Below are 15,685 nucleotides of genomic sequence, written 5' to 3'. Positions count from 1 at the left end.
CGCACGGAACCCCCCAGTTTGTCGAGTGGTTTTGGAGCCGAGTTTCAACCTGTCACATGGGGATGATGCCGGTTCCTGTCTGATGCGTCCGTCCCCGTGAAGCTGTAAAAACCCAGCCCGGCGGGCAAATGCTCGCCAGCACTCTCCGATTGCCCGCGGCTTTGGAACTGATTCAAACCCCCTCCGCCCCCCGCCGCCACGCAGACTAAGCCCCTGGGGGTGGGGTGCATTCACGCTGTCAGGCGAGTTATTGAGGGTGTGGGGTTCCGGGTGCAGCGCTCGGCCAGGACTAGTGGTGGGGGGTGGGGGGCTGGGGGGTGAGAATACGCTGTCGATACGGTGCAGCCGGCAGGGTACTAGCTGCTCCGGGCACAGGGCTCCGCTGGTTCCCGGGAGGCCTCGGGGGGCGGGGCCGCGCACTCCGGGCGCGCAGCCGGTCGGCCCGTGGAGGCGGGGCCTCGCGGCGGGTCCGGGGGCGGGGCGGGCTCGGCTCGGCGGCCTTCCTCGTCGGCCTCGGAGCGAGGCGAACGCGCGCGGACCCCGCACCGGTCGCGGACCCGCCATGGGCCCGCCCGACCCCGGGCTCCGCGCTGCACGAGTGCCATCCTAAAGCCAGGTGGGCGGGGCGGGGCCGGGACCGGGGGCCCGGCCAGGGGTGGGGGACGGAGAGGGGTCTCGGGGGGTCCCCAGGAGCCTGAGCCGCGGCTGGGCTGGGGGCGCGGCGTCGCGGGCCGTTGCGGCGGCCACGTTGGCTCCACCGGGACCGGGAGTGCCGCCGAGGGGCGAGCACAGACCCCGCCTCCCCGTTCCTACGTCTCGCGCTCTCGGTCGCGTCCCCCGGCCTGTGATTTTGGGGGAAAAGAGCCGAGAGATTGTCCTCATCCTCGCCCCGAGCCGAGCCCTTCCGGCCGGGGACGGGGTGCGGGGAAGGCTGGGCGCCCCGCCTGCCGCCCGGAGAGAGCGGGGCCTCGCACTTGCCCTTCACCGCCCCCCCCCCCACACACACACACACGCTCGGTGGCTCGTGGCTGGCAGGTGCCGGCGGGGCTGTAACAGGGGCGCCGGGCGGGCGGGACCCCGGGGCCAAACCGGGCGCCCTGGCGGGGCGGCGCACGGTCGGCCTGCGCGGGAGGCTGGGTGAGCACCTGGCAGGGGCCGCTGCTGCCCATGAACTGACCGGTGACCAGCCCGGTGTCCTCGTGGCTCCCCGAGTGACCTTGGGCGGTCGCCTCCCCTCCCCGAGCCTCAGTCTGCCCGTGGGCCGGGCGGGGGGACAGGGACGGCTGTGAAAGGCGCTCCCCGCAGTGAGAGAGTCAAGTCGGCGAGGCCTGTGGTTGCCGGTGGGTGAGCTGGAGCTCCCGGAGCTTTGCTTTGCAGAATTGAAGCTCCAAGATGGCTGATCGGGGCCCAGGGGGCATCAGCCCCCTCCAGCAGATGGTGGCCTCAGGCGCCGGGGCCGTGGTCACCTCTGTCTTCAGTAAGACCCCCCGGGGAGGTGGGGGGCGGGGGGGAGGGGAGGGGGGCAGGGGGGAGGGGAGGGGAGGAGGCAGCGGGGGAGGGGAGGGGGCAGAGCCTGGATGAGGTGCCTGGAGTGGCTCCTCGAAAGGAGTCTTCAGACCCGCCCTCTCCCCTAGTGACCCCCCTGGACGTGGTGAAGGTCCGCCTGCAGTCTCAGCGGCCCTCGGTGACCAGCGGTGAGTGTCCAGCCCTGGAACCGGGAGGGGGCGGTACCTGCGCCTGCGCACAAGGATCTCCTAGAGGTGGGGTCCCTGGGGGAGGAGGGGGCTCTCCTGACTTGAGGGGCCGCCTTGTGTTTTAGATGCGATGCCTCCCGCCAGGCTCTGGAGCCTCTCTTACACCAAATGTGAGTGCCTCTGGCCATGGGGAGCCGGAGGGTCCGGGGAGGGAGTGCCCCAGCTTCCCCGGGGCCCCTGAGCCTGGCAGCCATGGGCTAGCACGGGCCTCCAGGTCCGACCAGCCACCCTCTGCCCTGCACAAGAATACCCCCTGAGGACCCAGCCAGGCTCCAGGGCCATGGCGCTCAGCGACCCTCCCCTCCCCCAGTGCCCTCCTCTCTCCGACCCACAGGGAAGTGCCTCCTCTACTGCAATGGCGTCCTGGAACCCCTGTACCTGTGCCCAAACGGTGCCCGCTGTGCCACCTGGTTTCAGGACCCCACTCGCTTCACCGGCACCATGGTGAGGAGCAGCTGTGCCCGCAGCCGGCTCTGTCAGAATTCCCGAGGGATAGATGGCTGGGCAGCAGGCCCAGGAAGGAAGGGACACAGCAAACATGTGGCAGCCAGTTGGGTTGGGGAAAGGCTCCGCTGAGGAGGTAGTGCCCCCTCCATGTGGCTTTGAAGGGTGAGCAGCAGTCCACCTGGAGCCAAATGGGGACTTGCCTGTGTGGAGACCTGAGGGCTGCCGCCTGCCAGCAGGACCCAGGGCTGTGGGCAGAGGCGAGGGCATCGGGCGAGGGCCCGGCCTGGGCCAGCCCCTTCACAGGCCTTTTTCTTGTTCGTCCTTCCCGCTCGGGGCTGATGTCCTCATGGCCAGGATGCCTTTGTGAAGATTGTGAGACACGAGGGCACCAGGACCCTGTGGAGTGGCCTCCCAGCCACCCTGTGAGTACCCGTCCTGCGTGCTGTCTTCCCTTATGCCCTGCTGACCTCTTGCCCCCCTGTAGGCTGGCTGGCTGGGGCAGGGGTGTCCGGGGGCGCTGGAAGTCCCAGCTAACATCTCTTCACACCCCCAGGGTGATGACTGTGCCAGCAACCGCCATCTACTTCACGGCCTATGACCAACTCAAGGCCTTCCTGTGTGGTCGAGCCCTGACCTCTGACTTCTGTGCACCCATGGTGGCCGGTGCACTGGCCCGCTGTGAGCACAGCCCGGGGCCCTTGATCTCCCTTTGGCCCCAGCTCTGCCTGAGCTCAGTCCTAGCTCCCAGCTTCACTCTCTGCCCACTTAGGGGTGGGGAGATGTCTTGGGCTCCCAGACCCTGGGGCAAACTGCCATTAGGACCTGTGAGCCGATCCCTCCCCGTTGTTCCCCACAGTGGGCACTGTGACTGTGATAAGCCCCCTAGAGCTGGTACGGACGAAGCTGCAGGCTCAGCACGTGTCATACCGGGAGTTGGGTGCCTGTGTCCGAACCTCCGTAGCTCAGGGCGGCTGGCGCTCGCTCTGGCTGGGCTGGGGCCCCACTGCTCTTCGGGATGTGCCCTTTTCAGGTAGGCACCAGGGAGCAGGGGAGATGGGGTAAGGGAGCCCTTGGGTGGTGCACAAGAGGTCTACAGCCCAGTCCCAACTTTGATACTACTGACCTTGAAGTCACTGAACTCCTCTGAGCCCTATCGCATCTGTGAAATGGGCTCAGTACACAGGGTATTTGCCCAGGTTTTCACGAGATGATTCCTGCAGAGAACCTGTTACAGAAACTAGTGTAGCAAACAGGTCTCTTAACTGGGAGGGAGTGGTTGTCCTGGTATAGGTCAGTGGAAGAGGGTAGTATGGGGCCCACCCTTTGGCCTTCCCCATCTCTAATGAGTGTATCCTGTGCCCCCAAGCCCTGTATTGGTTCAACTATGAGCTGGTAAAGAGCTGGCTGAGTGGGCACAGGCCAAAGGACCAGACATCGGTGGGCATCAGCTTTGTGGCTGGTGGCATCTCAGGAACGGTGAGTTGACTGGGCTGGGGGTGAGGCTGGCAGAGGTATCCTTGCATGGCAGTGCAGCAGCTGCCTGTTGAGAAGCAAGCTCACCTTCCCTGGTGATATGGCTGGCAGACTTAGGCTGGGTGCAAGGGATGGGGGTCCTGGGAATGGAGATGAACCCTCCCCTCCCCACCAGGTGGCTGCCATCCTGACTCTACCCTTTGATGTGGTGAAGACTCAACGCCAGGTTGCGCTGGGAGCCGTGGAAGCTGTGAGAGGTGAGGGGTTGGGCTGGCGTGGTGTGGGGGCAGGTGGGGGTCCACGTGAGGTCTTACTGGGTCATGCCTGTGTCTGCAGTGTCACCTGTGCACGCCGACTCCACCTGGCTGCTGCTGCGGAGGATCCGGGCCGAGTCCGGCACCAGGGGACTCTTTGCAGGTGAGTGTCTGTGTCCAGGCCCTGGTGAGGTTGGGGTCCTCTGGGACCCAGCCTCTGACCCCAGCCTTGCCCTCCCACTGCAGGCTTCCTCCCAAGGATCATCAAGGCCGCCCCCTCCTGTGCCATCATGATCAGCACATATGAGTTGGGCAAAAGCTTCTTTCAGAGGCTCAACCTGGAACAGCCTCTGAGCCAGTGAGAGGAGTGGGGACGAGGGCCCCATCTCTCCCGTGGATGGCGTGGGGCAGGAGGAGTCCGAGCCAAGTGCCTTGTCCTCAGGGGAGGGGCCTCATTTTCCCCTCCCCGCTCAGCCCCAAGGGTACCAGCCCCTCCGTCGGGCCTGCCCAGGCCCCCATCAGACAGCTTTCTTCCTGCTGGTCCTCATCCCAAGCCCCAAGGATCATCACTTTTCCATCCAACCCCGCAAGTTCAAGACCAAATCTGTTAACTCTCTCCTCCCCCTGCCCTCTTGCCCATTTTCCCGTGTTCGTTGTAGCTGGGCCTGCCCCCCAAGGCCCACAGAACCCTGGACCTGGCCAGTCTGAACCTACTGCTGTTAATTCATTGAGTGTAAAGATGATGAATTTTTCTCCTGCGTCTGTGACTACAGGGGCAGGGGACACTGGGGTTGGGGGAAGCAGGACTTGGTGTGTGATTTGCCTAAAGGAGGCTTGGAGGGATCTTGGTGGGTATAGGCTTTGGCTGCCTGGGTGATGCTCATGTAAAGGACCCCCCAGTTGAGCGAGGAACCAGAGTTGGGGGGTGGGGTCACAGTAACATTGATAGTGTTAGGGCCAGGGTAGAGGATGGTGAGGCATCTCCCCAAGGGCACACTTGAGTATGACAGGAGGGAGGGTTCTTCACTGCCAGGCTTTGGCCTAACGGGAGGGTCTGTAACTTTGGGCCAAAGCTGAATTGTGCAGGATGATGGAGGAGGGCCCTCCCAGGCCTTGCCTTCCCCCCCCCCCCCCCCCCCTGCTCAGTCTCTTCTGCCTGGAGTTGAGCAAGTTCTTAGAGTGTCAGGTTGAAGGGGTATTTACGTGTCTTGGTCCTGCTCTGGGTGGACTAGTACTCAGGACGCTTCATACAGAAGTCACCCACTCCGGAACCATCCTGACCCGCCTGCTCCCCAGGGCGCACTGTGATTCTGTGGTGCAGCATCTTGTTGGCTGTGGGCTCAGCACTGGTTCTGCCGTATCCTGCCAACCTCAGGACAGGGTCCTGTCCCAGCCCCCACAAACAAGGCTTCCCTCAGTCCTCTGGTTTTTATTTGCCTGGTCCCCTCAGAGCCCCTGCACTGGGGGCTGAGGAAGAAGTGACTCCAGGGAATGAATACAGGACAGACAGGAGAGGTGGGGGAGATGAAGGTGCTGAGGCTGGGCCACCAGCTCCTGAGGAGGGTGGGGAAGATGGGGAAGAGTCCCAGGCGGGAGCAGCCAGGCATCACAGTCACCAGAAGCGTGGAGCAAGCTTCCCCAAGGACTTTGTGGCCTTGGCGACCCCACCTTCCTACCCAACAGGCTTCCCTTGGTAACCCTGCTTCCTTAGGCAGGAAGCTAAAACCAGAAGCAAAAGGTTTTGTTGCCAAGAGACACCTGGCTGGGTGGGCAGCGGTCTCTGGCAGGCGGCCTGGATGGGGGGGACTCTGAGGAAAGGCGGCAGGTGGCTATGCCCTGGCAGGTGGGGCTGGCACAACCCACACTGTTCAGCTGGGGCTCAGTGCTGGGCTGCCCTCAGGACTGTCGCTCACCAGGCACTCGTTGGATTTGAAGCTCGCCAGGGACTTGCAGCTGGGGATGGAGGCCAGGGAGCCGCAGAGGCCCAGCATGGAGGGCGTGGGGTCCTTCCCTGGGGAGAGAGGGTGGGTGAGGCCAGGCCAACCCGTCTGCCTGGGTCGGGCCTTGGGATCAGACTACCCCCCACCAGGAGACGCCTCATTTCCGCAGCATTTGCCATCTCCGTTAACCTGGTTGAGCACCTGCCTGTGCCATGCACAGCACAGGGAACACTCTTGTAATCGTCAGTGTGTGTTTCTGTCTCCCCGAGGTTCTCCCTCTCTCCGTCCGTTTATTAAACACATAGTGAGCACTTGTTCTGATCCAAGCACTGGGGTACAGAGAACGGACTAGACACAGTCCCTGCCCTCAAGGAGCTCACAGTCTGGTGGGGAGACAGACACGGACAATCACAAACAGTGTGGCAGGGTCACGTTCACAGCCTGCCTTGTCTCGAGGTCTAGGGTCATCCAGTCCAGTGGCTTTTAGAAAAGACATGACCTCCAGGCACCGGGAAAACTAGGGCGGGAAACCAAGATGAGGCCACGGGGAGGGCAACACAAAATGCATGCGTTGAAGTCCTGGGCATTCGCGTGAAGGGAGCCACTAATTTGGCTCAGAGCTTCCTGGCAGCCGAAGAAAGGGGGAAACAAGGGTCAGGCACGCGGTTCACAGAGCGCATGAGATACGAGCAAATTAGGCAAAGAACTCCCCGAGCACTGGAGCCCCTTGAGGCAGTCACGACAGGAAGCCACTAGGCCTCACCGCCTGCCAAAACGTCGCTGGTCAGCGTCCCGCTTTCGGATGAGAAGGCTCAGGGGTGTGAATACTGACCAAGCTCCACCAGAGGAGGCGCAGCTGGGGTGTGCACCAGGGGCTGCCCTACACCCCAAACCAAGCTCTTAATTGCTGTGCTAACCTCTCCGGAAGGGCTGAGTTAAAGGGAATTGACCAGGGCCTGACTACGAGCCCCAAGGCCAGAGCCCTTCCTGGGGGCATGCTGGGTGCTGCATGGGGGGCTCACCGATGGGGCCCCAGGGCTCCTCATCCTGTTTGCCCTCTCCCAGGCGCTGGGAGTCCGAGCTCAGACTGGCTTCCGCTGACAGCCGCTCCGTGCTCATGAAACTGTGTCTGTGACAGAGCAGAGAGCTGGTGTCTGGGCTGAGGCTTACCGCCCCCCAGGCCCCTCTCCCCTCGGAGGGCCCAGCACTCAGGCCCACGCGAAGCCCAGCTGTGCTTACCTCCGGTACAGCTTGGGGTTGCTGACACCCTCAGCCCCATTGAGCGTTCCCAGTGATGGCCATTGGTTGACCAGGGGCGTGGTGAGCTCCTTGGAACCCTGGGCTAGGGGAGCGTGGTCGCCAGGGATCAGACCTGTCCTGGGATGGGGAGGTGGGGGTCAGGCTGGCTGGGAGAGGGGACAGAAGTAGGGAAGGGAGTCTCAGCAGGGGGGAGGGGTTAGGGTTGAAACCTGGGTAGCAGAAATGGGGACAGAATGTTGAGGATCAGTGGGGCAGATTCTAGAAGCCAGTGGAGAGTACTGGGGGTCAGAGAGGTGACAGGGATTGGTGCCCTCAGGTTGGGGCCAGAGGGAGTAAAGGGTGTTGTGGGAGTCGGAGGAGACCAGTGTAGGAATTCTGAAATGTAACTAGTGGGGGTGGGGGCTTGGGGAATCATGCCGGGAGGTCATAGGATGATGAAAAGGTTTAGTGGGTAAATGTCAGGGGTGGGTAGGAGTGAGGTCAGGGGTCACCGTGGGTGACGACAGTCAGTGGGGTATGTAGCACATCAGAGGGAATAATTCAATGACATTCAAGGTCGCTGAGTAACAGGTCCTTGTGAGTAATGGGTAATGTTGGGGCCCCTGGAATAAAGTTGGGTGGATGGCCCTTCTAGCTGATGTCGGGTAATTAGATGAAGTGGGGAACGGGTTTTTGGAAGGTCCCAGGATCTTAGTTGAGGATAACGTAGAAGGTTCCTGGGGAGACTTCAGGATAGAGGATGGGTCAGTGGTTTGATGCTGGTGGTTGGTTGAGTTGGATGCAGGTATCAGGACAGGTGAGGTTGGAGTCAGTGGGGGTGATGGGGGTTCCCTGGGGTGATGTGATGGGGGGGGGGCGGGTCAGGGGTCAGGGCGGCGACGCTCACAGCTGCTCCTGCAGCTCCAGGATCACGCCTTCCAGCTCCCGCTTCTCGCGTTGGTTCTGCGCCGCCGCCTCCTCCAGCTGCAGCTGCAGCCGCCGGTTCTCCGCCTCCAGGTCCTTCAGCTGCGACTCGCGCAGACGCACCAGCTCCTCCAGGTAGCCCTGCGGGGCGCCGGTGAGGGTGAGCCCGCCGGCGGAGAGGAGGGTCCCGGCACCGCCAGGCCCGCCCCCCCCGCCCCGCCCCCAGCGGCCGGCCACCCGCGCCGCGCACCTTCTGCGCGTAGACGATGCGAAACTTCTGCTCCATCTTGTGCCACTTGCTGTACCAGCTGTCCTCGTCGGTGACGAGCGGCAGGTACGGGTGCTCGGGAGAGTTGTCCTCGCTGGTGCTGCTCTCGGCGCTGTGCCGCTCCTCCTCGTCGGTCAGGTAGTCGTAGCTGGCGGGAGGAGCAGGGGGCACCGCAGGCTCGCCCGCCCCTGCATCCCGCGCTGCCCCCAGCCAGCCCCCCGCCCCGGCCCGGCCCTCCGCCCGGGATCTGCCCGGACCCAGCGCCGCCATCCCGCTCCGCACCTCTGGGTGAACTTCAGGTAGGGCGTGTAGTCGATGACCACGGGGGTCTTCCCATCCAGCACTTCACCCTTCAGGCAGAAGCTGGGAACAGAACCCACGGGGATGGGGTGGGTATGAGGGTTGGGGGTGTGTACGTTCGTGAGTGGGGACACCCCTCCACAGCCACCACGCTGGCCCCGACACCGAGGCCCCACCTGAAGTCTATGGCGCTCAGCCCTATCAGCATCCCCGTGAGGACCGTGGCTTCCTCCCTCAGCATGATGGCTCCTGAGTCATAGAAACGCCTGTGGGGAGTGGTGGGGGTGGAGGGACTTAGGGTGCAGCACGCTCCCTGGAGCCCGCGTCCCTCGGGATCTCTCTGGTTGGTTTACCACAAACCTTTCTTAGAGGAAGGAGGTATCTGCTTCCTGCTCATCCCTCAGGTGTGGGTCTTGGTCTCCCCCAGACTGGGGCCCCCTGGGAATAGCACCTGTGTCTCCCACCTATTGGAACGTGTGTCCCCTGAGAACAGACTCTCCTCAGTCTTCTGAACTACCCGTTTCCCACCAAGTACTGAGTCACCCCGATCCTTAAAATCAGGAAACACACCATTCCCCACTGGCACATGTCGCCTGAGGGCCTGCCCCTGCCCTGGGGCCCAGTGCAGAGAATGAGGCTCCGCGAGCTGGGACTCTGCAGTCCCAACAGGCAGGGCTGCGGTGGGACACGGAACAAGGCCAGCAAGTAAAACGATACATGGTTGAGACTTGTCCCGATGTGTGAGTCTGGTGCTGGGAAGTGATGGGGATAATGAATTTTATTTGGAAGAGGTGATGATGGTGCCAAAGGTGTGTATCCTGACTGCAGACCAGGCTGACCTGTGGACAGACTGGGAGAGAGGGAAACGTAGGTGCATGCTGGGAGTTGTAGTGCAGCGAGGAAAGGTTGCTGCAGGAAGTTAAGGATCAAGTGTGTTTAGAAAATGGGCATGCACACCGGGACCTGTGGTCTGAGCTGCCCGAGAGGGTCTGACCTGGTGGTCCGGGTGTCCCGCAGGGCTGTGGTGATGTATTCCGACATGCGCTTCTCCATCAGTGCGACTCGGATCCATGCCCGGCCCTGGAAAGCATGCTCACCTTTACTGAAGGGACTCGGGTGTGCGCCATTGGGCCTGGACCTGCGGCTGTTCTCCCCGTCACCCATGGCAGAGGTGAGGACCAAGGAGCAGGCAGTTCCCCGACACCCGGAGCTCGGAGAGGCTGCCCTGGTCCTGCCCGTTGCCAGCCGCTCACCTTGGCTCGGGCTGTGCTGATGTTCTCCATGTTCTCGATGCTGCTCACACAGTTGTTGGGCACTTTGTTGCAGGCCAGCCGGATATAGTCCCAGAAGCCCCGCTGCCCATCTGAGCTGAACCAGCTCACCGGACCTGCTGGGGCACAGGCTGAGCCAGGGCAGGGAGGGGGCTCAGCGAGACAAGGGAGTTTAGAGAGGACCCATGTAATGGGTCACACACATGCATAAGTGTAAGCCACGCACATACATAGTGCCTGCCCCAAACATGTGTGCACACACATATGCATGTACACAAAGGGCACATCCCTATAACTGCATGTCCAGAAGACCCCTTCCCCTCTTCCTAACTCTGCACGAGTTTCTGTACATAGACCAGAATTGGGACCAGGGTCAGTGATAGGGTTCAGAGAGCCCAGAGTAGATCCGAGTGGAGTGCCCGGGAGCTAAAGGATGGGGGTTGGGAGAGCTGGGCAATAAGCACAGGAACCTGGGCCCACCTTTGAAACGGTGGCTGAGGATCTGCTCTAAGATGGCTGCAAAATTCACAAACTCCTCAGATGAGTCATCGATGGGCTCTGCTGTGTACTTCTCCAGCAGTGTTTTCACAGAGAACCTGGGTGGAGGGTAGGAGAAGGGGCAGGGGGGTGTCGGGTGAGAAGACAGGGTGATGGTGGCGGGGGAGGGGCATCAGGCAAAGAGAGGGACAAAGGGCAGAGAAGAAGTCATGAAGAGCATGGATGTAGCGGGGTGGCAGAGGGAAAGAGGGTGGGAGACAGGTGAGAATAGAGCGACCATAGAGGTGCTGTGACATGGGCGTGCTAGGGCAGCAGGTGGGAGACTGATTGACAAAGTGGGTGACAGGAAGGGTGACAGCCAGAGAAAGGAAGCTTTGGGAACAAGGTATGAGAGGGGGTGAAACAATAGGTAGCAAGTCCAGGCACCCAGAGTGGAGGCTGTCCCCTCCTTGCCCACCCTTTGGAGTTGCATTCCCAAGTACATGTTGGGAGTCAGTTAGGAGTTAGAAGCTGGTTTGTAGCCCTGCACTGAGCTGCCTTCTGCTTTTGCTGGAATAACCTTCGGTACCTTCTGGAGTGGCGGGGGGGGGGGGGGGGGGGTTCACCTGTGCCAGGGCTGTGAGTTGGCACTGAAAACATGGGGTGTGGGTATGCATGGTGACCAGGTGGGCTCTCAGCACACCAAGCCCCCCTCCCCTTCCCGTCCCCTTTCCTTCCCAGCTTAGCCGCCCACACACCAGCTGCCCAGAACCAGGAGCTGCAGAGCTGGGCTGGGGGAGGTGCAGGTTGTGGGCTACAGACAGGCTGGGTGGGAGGGAGCAGTGGAAGGGGCCTTGGGGGTCAGAGAAGGAGGGAGTCAGGAAAGCCAATGGAGCTGAGGGACTGGAGCCCAGCAGCGCCATCCGCCTCTGCAGTCCTGCTTAAAGCCTCAGTTCCCTCTGCAATCCCTACTCCTAACCCCTGCATCTCCACCTGCCATGCTGCAATCTGTGGGGCAGGGCTGAGAGCACGGGTCCCAACATCCCATACTGCCCTGTTGTGGGGGGCAGAGCAGACACAGGGGCTGCTGGAAACTGCCCTTCCCCCCTAAGCTTATCACACCCTGTAATTGGCCAAGCACTGTACTTTGCAGTATCATCTCATCCATCCCTACAACAGTCCTGGGAAGTAGTTCCTCTTATCATCAACCTCATCCCCTGTTCACATAGAGCAGTGATGGCGAACCTATGACACGTGTGTCAGAGGTGACACGCGAACTCATTTTTTTGGTTGATTTTTCTTTGTTAAATGGCATTTAACTATATAAAATAAATATCAAAAATATAAGTCTTTGTTTTACTATGGTTGCAAATATCAAAAAATTTCTATATGTGACACGACACCAGAGTTAAGTTAGGGTTTTTCAAAATGCTGACACGCCGAGCTCAAAAGGTTCGCCATCACTGACATAGAAGGTAACTGAGGGTCCAAGTGGTCGACGGATCTGTTCAGAGTCACATCACACAGTTTCTGAGGACTCAAGTAAGTATGTCTGATTCCAAAGCCCTTGCTCTCTCTGCTATATCTCCGTCCCCTGGTGGCTGTCAAGTTCCCAAGGACCTGAGCAGCCCCTGCCTGCTCTGCCCTCTGTCCTCCACTCTGTGCCCCAGCCCTTGGGCACTGGCATCCTTGGCTCTCAGGCCAATGGCACAGCTGGGTCCACGGACCTTCCTTCCTTCCTTTTGGACTTAGAGCTGGTCTGGCTTGAGCTCAGAGCCAGGTCTGTGTTGGGTTGCACTAGGGGAAGGCAGCCTGGTGGACTCCAGTCCTGTTTCCTGGTGATACCCACGTGGCTTTGGACAAGTCATTTCCTCTCGCAGAGGCCCATTGTCTCAGGTGCAAACAGGAACAGTATGACCTGTCTCATTAAATGTTGGTTCAGGTCCCAGACAGGACTAGAAGGTGAGTGTGTGTGATCCTGAGGTGCGGAGAGGCTGGGCCTTAATGGGAAGGTCGGGCCTGCCAGGAGGAGCCTGTGTTGGGGTGTTATCTGGGCTTCCTTATGCAGCCCCCACACCCTGCTGATTTCTGATCATCTGGGTCAGACCACAGTGGGGGCCTGGGGCTGGCTTCAGCATCGCAGCATCTGTCCTCAGGGGTGCTGCAGAGATGCCATCGCCCCCGGGAGCTCCATGGTGCGCTCCCTGTTCGGAGGTGCAGTGGCTGCTGCAGGTTGCCATGGAGACAGGGAGGCCAGGGCCCAGGGGAGACCTCAGCTTGCTAAAGGGACCTGTTCTGGGAGCTGGAGGCAAACCATGTGACAGTGATGAGGCAGCCGAGGCCCGAGGGGTTTCCTAGCCTTTGTCATGCCCCTGAATCTCCCCAAACTCTCTCTCTCACACCAGCAGCTCTTAGCCCACTTTCAACCCACCAGAACCTCTGCTCTGCAGCCTAGGCCAAGGGGAGTTCCCCCTCCCCCACACACTCAAGAGGCCCAGCTGTCCTGGCTGGCAAGAGAAAGAAGAGGAACCGAGGAGGTCAGGAGGGAGGAGAGGGACGGGAAGGGTGTCATCAGGACAGGGCTGCTGTGTGCCAGGCAGTGGGCTAGACTCCTACAGGGATTATGTCATTGCCATTCCTTGGCATGGCTGTTACATCTATAATGGGGGTGATGAGGCACCCAAGACCCGGAATGAGTAGAAGACTTCACCACAGTTGCACAGCTAATAACTGATGGAGCAAGAGTTTGAACCTAGGACCATCTGGCCCCAAAGGCAGAAATCCTGGTTTTACACCACACTGGCAGAAGTTGAGGTGTGAGGGCGGAGGCAGAGGTCTACACTTTGTACCCATCCCTTCTATAACACGCCAGGCATCTTTAAGAGGCTTGATGTGCACGGCACTGTGCCAGGCACTAGGGATCTAGTGGTGTGAGACAGGCGCAGTGTGGCTGGGTGTGTGCCCAGGAACCTGGAAGGAGCTACAGGACACAGTAGCCAGGGCATCAGGTGGGCACTGATTCCTGTGTACAGGCAGGTGGAGCTGGCAAGGAAAACAGCTGAGATGTGCACTGGAAGCTCCGTGCCCTCAGAGGTGGCACGGGGGTGGGGAGAGCAGGGAGACTGCAGGTGACGGCAGCTGGCATGGGCATCCGAGAAGGAGAGATGAGTATAGTGAGGGCTGAGGGAGAGGCTGAGCTCATGGCCATGCCTGGCTTCAGAGCAGCCCAGGAAGGGTGAGTCCCTGCAGGCTGCAATGGGAGGTTCACTTCCTGGGCCCCAAGAAAGCGGGGGGATCTTCTCACCACTGCAACAGCCCACCCTCAGGGACCAATGGGCCTGCCCTCCCAACCTTTCGCCTTGAACCAAGGAGACCCAGGTTTCTGCGGCCAGGCCCTCGGTCCTTCCCATAGCAAGGGCAGCACCCCCGCCCTTCACTGGATGAGTTCAGGGTCTTCGCCCACAGGCCCTGTTGACTCTGCCACAGGTCGGAGCTGCCCAGAGAAGGAGGACACCATTTCTGCTTCAGGATTGAGCACTGGAAACCCTCCCAGAAAAGCCCGCTCCAGAGAGGCCAGGCTATTGGTGGGAATGCGGGGATGCCTGGAGGGCAGCGATCGCCTACCCTGCCGCCCTGTCCTCAGCAGGGGAGCCAACCACCACCCTCCCCCTTGCACCGTGTCACTTCCTGGTTCTCACAGGAAGCTGCAGCGCCAATTAAACACCCCCCACCCTCCGGGCCTCAGGCTGGGCAAGGCCTGGCTTGGCCTAGAAGGGTAGGAACCAGGCCTCCAAACCCCCTCCCGGTCTGGGCCTCAGAGGACGGTGGACGCGCTCCTCTGAACCCTGTGCCACCTTCCTTGTCTCTGCGGCTGCCGTGCATCCTCCCGCAGGCAGCTCACCCCGGTTTCCAGAGCCCGCCCGACCCCGCTCCCCGCCCGCGCCCCCCGCCCGCCAGCAGAGCCCACCTGCACACGGTGATCAGGTTCCTACGCTCCACGGCCACGTTGCGGGAAGACGCTTTCTTGGAGGACAGCCCCAGAGCCATGGTGGACAGGACAAAGCTCGCTTCCATCCAGATGTGCAGCCCCTGCTGCCGCTGCCAGCTGCCCCTTACCCCGCCCGGCACCCCGGCCTCCCCGCCGGATCACGGCTGGGCCTTCTGCCCATCGGGGCCCCTCCACCCCTCCACGGCCATCCCCTGCTACTGCGCGGGTGCCGGCCCCTAGGCTCCCTCCCCAGGCGGCGATTGGGAGCAAAACAAGGCCGGGGAGGGAGCTCTCCGAGGTGCTGAGCCGGGGCCCGTTACCCCCTCCTCTAGCCGCCTGCCCCCCCCGGCCGGTGACGTCACGGCGCTTGGACTCCGCCCCCCGGCAGGCCAGGGACCAATCCGCAGAGGAAGCAGGATTTCGTGGGGGAGGGGAGAGGACCAGGACCTGCGGGAGGGCGGAGGGGGTCCCTGGAAGAGGCAGCGATTGGAAGGAGTAAGAGGGGGTATCTGGCCTGTCCCCCACCCCCATATGCAGAGCCCGGGACCCCTCGTCTTACGTCTCTGAGCTCCAGCTCCTCTACTCCCCAGTGTCTGACCTGCGGTCAGCGGTGTCGATCTCAGATTTCACCCTGGGTAATGGAGGTCCTCACCTGCCGTACCCTCATCCCAGCACCTCCCTTCCCTTCAGTATCTTAACAGGACCTGGGCCAGGCCTGTGTGCAGAGAGCGCAGGCCGTGCACCGCTGACTCAGGAGGCCAAGGAGCGGTTAGAGAGACTACGCGTCTGTCGGAGGCCAGGCTCCACTGGGCTGCGCCAGCCCGCGGAGGCTACTGCTCCCGGGTGGGGGATGGGAGTTCACCATCAGCCGCAGGAGCCCAGAGCCGGGAACTGCTGGGGACTGACAGCTGGGGGCCTGGGGTTTGTGGGGATTCCCAGCAATCCAGCTGGTGCCCACAGCAGTCTCAGGGCAACTGGAGGGGTGCAACCACGGCACTGCTTCCCCTCGCAGCCCTACCCCCTCGCACCGCCCTAGGGGCATCTGGCTTTCGGTTAACCTCTTGGCTGCCAACATTGTTGCATGGTGCCATCAATCCTCTCTGCAACGCTGAGAAGGTCCCCGAAAAGCTGGCTGCATCTTTTTCAGGAAGGTGGGGGAGATGGAGGCACAGCCTGGCTTCCCGCTGCCCTTTACCTCCCAGTTGTTCTCACTCACCCCTCCTCCCACCTGCTTCATTCCCCACCTCAACCTGCTCTTTTTCACCCGCTGAATCTCCAGTTTCCCCAGAAAGCCTTTCTGTGCTGATTAAAGGGGTTCACCCAACTTCCCCATCTGGCCTCAGGAAGGTC

The 15,685-nt window shown here is 61.5% G+C and overlaps 2 protein-coding genes across 9 annotated transcripts; one reads left to right on the top strand and one right to left on the bottom strand.

The window, feature by feature from the left end:
- The first annotated feature begins 471 nt into the window (after nucleotides 1-471).
- On the top strand, nucleotides 472-4,669 carry SLC25A39 (solute carrier family 25 member 39). 4 transcript variants are annotated; one of them, XM_081109935.1, is made up of 12 exons: nucleotides 472-616; nucleotides 1,378-1,477; nucleotides 1,635-1,694; nucleotides 1,820-1,864; nucleotides 2,089-2,198; nucleotides 2,556-2,623; nucleotides 2,755-2,879; nucleotides 3,058-3,231; nucleotides 3,568-3,677; nucleotides 3,850-3,931; nucleotides 4,011-4,091; nucleotides 4,175-4,669. In XM_081109935.1, the coding sequence occupies exons 2-12, from the start codon at nucleotides 1,393-1,395 to the stop codon at nucleotides 4,288-4,290; spliced, it is 1,056 nt and encodes a 351-aa protein (XP_080966061.1). In that variant the 5' UTR covers nucleotides 472-616; nucleotides 1,378-1,392; the 3' UTR covers nucleotides 4,291-4,669. The 4 variants fall into 4 exon arrangements, with proteins under 4 accessions (XP_080966061.1, XP_080966059.1, XP_080966060.1 ...); XM_081109933.1 differs by having other exon boundaries at nucleotides 2,065-2,198; XM_081109934.1 differs by lacking the exon at nucleotides 472-616 and having other exon boundaries at nucleotides 1,080-1,477; nucleotides 2,065-2,198.
- Nucleotides 4,670-5,342: 673 nt separating this feature from the next.
- RUNDC3A (RUN domain containing 3A) lies at nucleotides 5,343-14,931 on the bottom strand. Of its 5 annotated transcripts, none has more exons than XM_081110824.1 (11): nucleotides 14,315-14,931; nucleotides 10,351-10,466; nucleotides 9,853-9,986; nucleotides 9,594-9,679; nucleotides 8,776-8,865; nucleotides 8,582-8,662; nucleotides 8,282-8,447; nucleotides 8,015-8,172; nucleotides 7,108-7,245; nucleotides 6,891-6,997; nucleotides 5,343-6,492 (listed from the first exon to the last, which is right to left on the bottom strand). In XM_081110824.1, exons 1-11 carry the CDS (start codon nucleotides 14,419-14,421, stop codon nucleotides 6,473-6,475), a joined length of 1,203 nt encoding a protein of 400 aa, XP_080966950.1. In that variant the 5' UTR covers nucleotides 14,422-14,931; the 3' UTR covers nucleotides 5,343-6,472. The 5 variants fall into 5 exon arrangements, with proteins under 5 accessions (XP_080966950.1, XP_080966948.1, XP_080966949.1 ...); XM_081110822.1 differs by having other exon boundaries at nucleotides 5,343-5,939; XM_081110823.1 differs by having other exon boundaries at nucleotides 9,853-10,001; nucleotides 14,315-14,682.
- Nucleotides 14,932-15,685: the final 754 nt, after the last annotated feature.

This window comes from Myotis nattereri (genome assembly GCF_964212035.1).
Source record: "Myotis nattereri genome assembly, chromosome: 16".
NCBI classification, from domain to species: domain Eukaryota; kingdom Metazoa; phylum Chordata; class Mammalia; order Chiroptera; family Vespertilionidae; genus Myotis; species Myotis nattereri.
Note: the sequence above shows the minus strand (reverse complement) of the source record. Positions and strands in the feature narration are given on the sequence as shown.